Source organism: Cucurbita moschata, unplaced genomic scaffold (assembly GCF_002738365.1).
Source record: "Cucurbita moschata cultivar Rifu unplaced genomic scaffold, Cmos_1.0 Cmo_Scf00059, whole genome shotgun sequence".
NCBI classification, from domain to species: Eukaryota; Viridiplantae; Streptophyta; class Magnoliopsida; order Cucurbitales; family Cucurbitaceae; genus Cucurbita; species Cucurbita moschata.
This window is the reverse complement of record NW_019268575.1, coordinates 724475-726285: the sequence shown is the minus strand read 5'-3', so window position 1 is coordinate 726285 and position 1811 is coordinate 724475. Positions and strand designations below refer to the sequence as shown.

The window sequence follows — 1811 nt, the reverse complement described above, 5'->3', positions numbered from 1 at the left end:
ATGGGCAGACTGCATCCGGAACTCCCCATCTTAGGCAAAGGCCCTATTATTTGTCAGTATCCAGCGGACCCAACTGTGGCCCTCGGATATCTTTCCCTTGCATTTCTTCTTGCTTCTTCAATTGCAGGATACTTCTCTTTGTTCTATCCTTACCAACAAAAATCCGTTCCTCGAGGTGCCTTTTTTAAGAGCACTAGTTTCTCTATTTTCTTCAACATTGCCCTGTAACTTCTCTTTCCAAATCACATCCTTTACTCTTAACTGTTACCAAAAAAGTGATTTGGAAACATTATTAATCAAGCTACCTCTGTGTTTGCAGGTTCACAACTGGATTGGCTATAACTTTGCTCGTATGGCCTACAGTCACCGAGCAAATTCACTTGACTCGCAACGTTCATCACAATCTTGAGATAGCATGCCCGACCACTATGACTTGTCTTCTTGGTGGAAGTGCATTTCTATACCTTGATTCATCCCTCTTCTGGTTGGTTGCCCTAATGTTGGCTAGAAATGCTCAAGAGGACTACTTTGATGAAATAGAGGAAAACGGAGACAGTGCTAAGGCTCTTTAGAACAGCGCATGAAATTTCTTTCTTCGGGGAGAATAATAATGATTGACTATTAAGTAAGGACTTAATTGTGAATATGATATTCAAGGAATGTTCATAAGTAAAATTATAGGATAATTGTATGAGTTTTTATTTTCACTTTTGATTAACAAATGACAACATTTTTCATTTTCAACCTTGACTTTAACTCAAACTCAACTCTTTTAGAGTAGTGGTAACCTATAATAATTTTTTTTAAAAAAAAGATTATTTTGTAGTTTTGAACTCAGTAATATGGCATAAATTAATATGTAGCACTTGCCTTAAGGTCGGGAAATAAAATTCACATAGTCAATTGTACTCGAGTGTAAGGAGAACACTTGCTAATGCAAACGAAGTAAGTGACTTTACTAACGGTTTGGTTAAAATTTGATGTTTGTATCATGACATGTGCCTCGTGGTTCTATACGTGATATATGCTTGATATGTGTGAAATGTTTACGGAACAATGTGACTATGGTGTGTGTATGAAATGATATGACTAAGATATCGTTATGAAATGATATGACTGGGATATATTTATGAAACGATATGACTAGGATACGCTTAGGAAACAACATGACTAGGATATGTTTATGAAACGATATGGCTAGAATATGTTTATGAAACGATAAGACTAGGATACATTTAGAAAATGACATGACTATAATATGTTTATAAAACGATATGACTAGGATATGTGTATGAAATGGTATGACTAAGATGTGTTTATGAAATGAGATGACGATGATATATTTATGAAATGATATGATAAGAATATGTTTATGAAATGACATGACTATGATACGTTTATGAAATGATATGACCATGAAAGAATATGACTAGGTTATGTTTATGTAACGATATGACTGTGGTGTGTTTACAATACATTATGACTATGATATGTTTACGAGATGATAAGTCCATGATATGTTCGTGATACAACGTGACTATGAGATGATACGTGAATGTTATGACATGTGATATGATGATGTACTGATCATATGATAAATGTTATTGTATAACATGTTTGGCGATATAGTACATGATATGCTGATGATATGATGTATGTATGATATGATATGATATGACACGATGCATGATATGAATGATATACGACAAAAATGTGTGGACATATAGCACAACCACAATTTATGTAAGGAAACTATGATAAAGATTATGATATGAAGGAAAAATGGAAGGGGTTGTCTTACATGATAATGA

The 1811-nt window shown here is 34.0% G+C and overlaps 1 protein-coding gene across 1 annotated transcript; it reads left to right on the top strand.

Moving 5' to 3' along the window:
• On the top strand, nt 1-580 carry LOC111436717. The gene is made up of 2 exons (XM_023074433.1): nt 1-224; nt 320-580. Exons 1-2 carry the CDS (start codon nt 1-3, stop codon nt 570-572), a joined length of 477 nt encoding a protein of 158 aa, XP_022930201.1. The 3' UTR covers nt 573-580.
• The last annotated feature ends 1231 nt before the right edge of the window (nt 581-1811 follow it).

Excerpts from the sequence above, each read along its gene's own strand:
- LOC111436717 (XM_023074433.1), top strand. The coding sequence starts at position 1 with ATGGGCAGACTGCATCCGGAACTCCCCATCTTAGGCAAAGGCCCTATT. Across the intron at positions 225-319 it reads ATTTTCTTCAACATTGCCCT|GTTCACAACTGGATTGGCTA; the intron begins GTAACTTCTCTT and ends CTGTGTTTGCAG.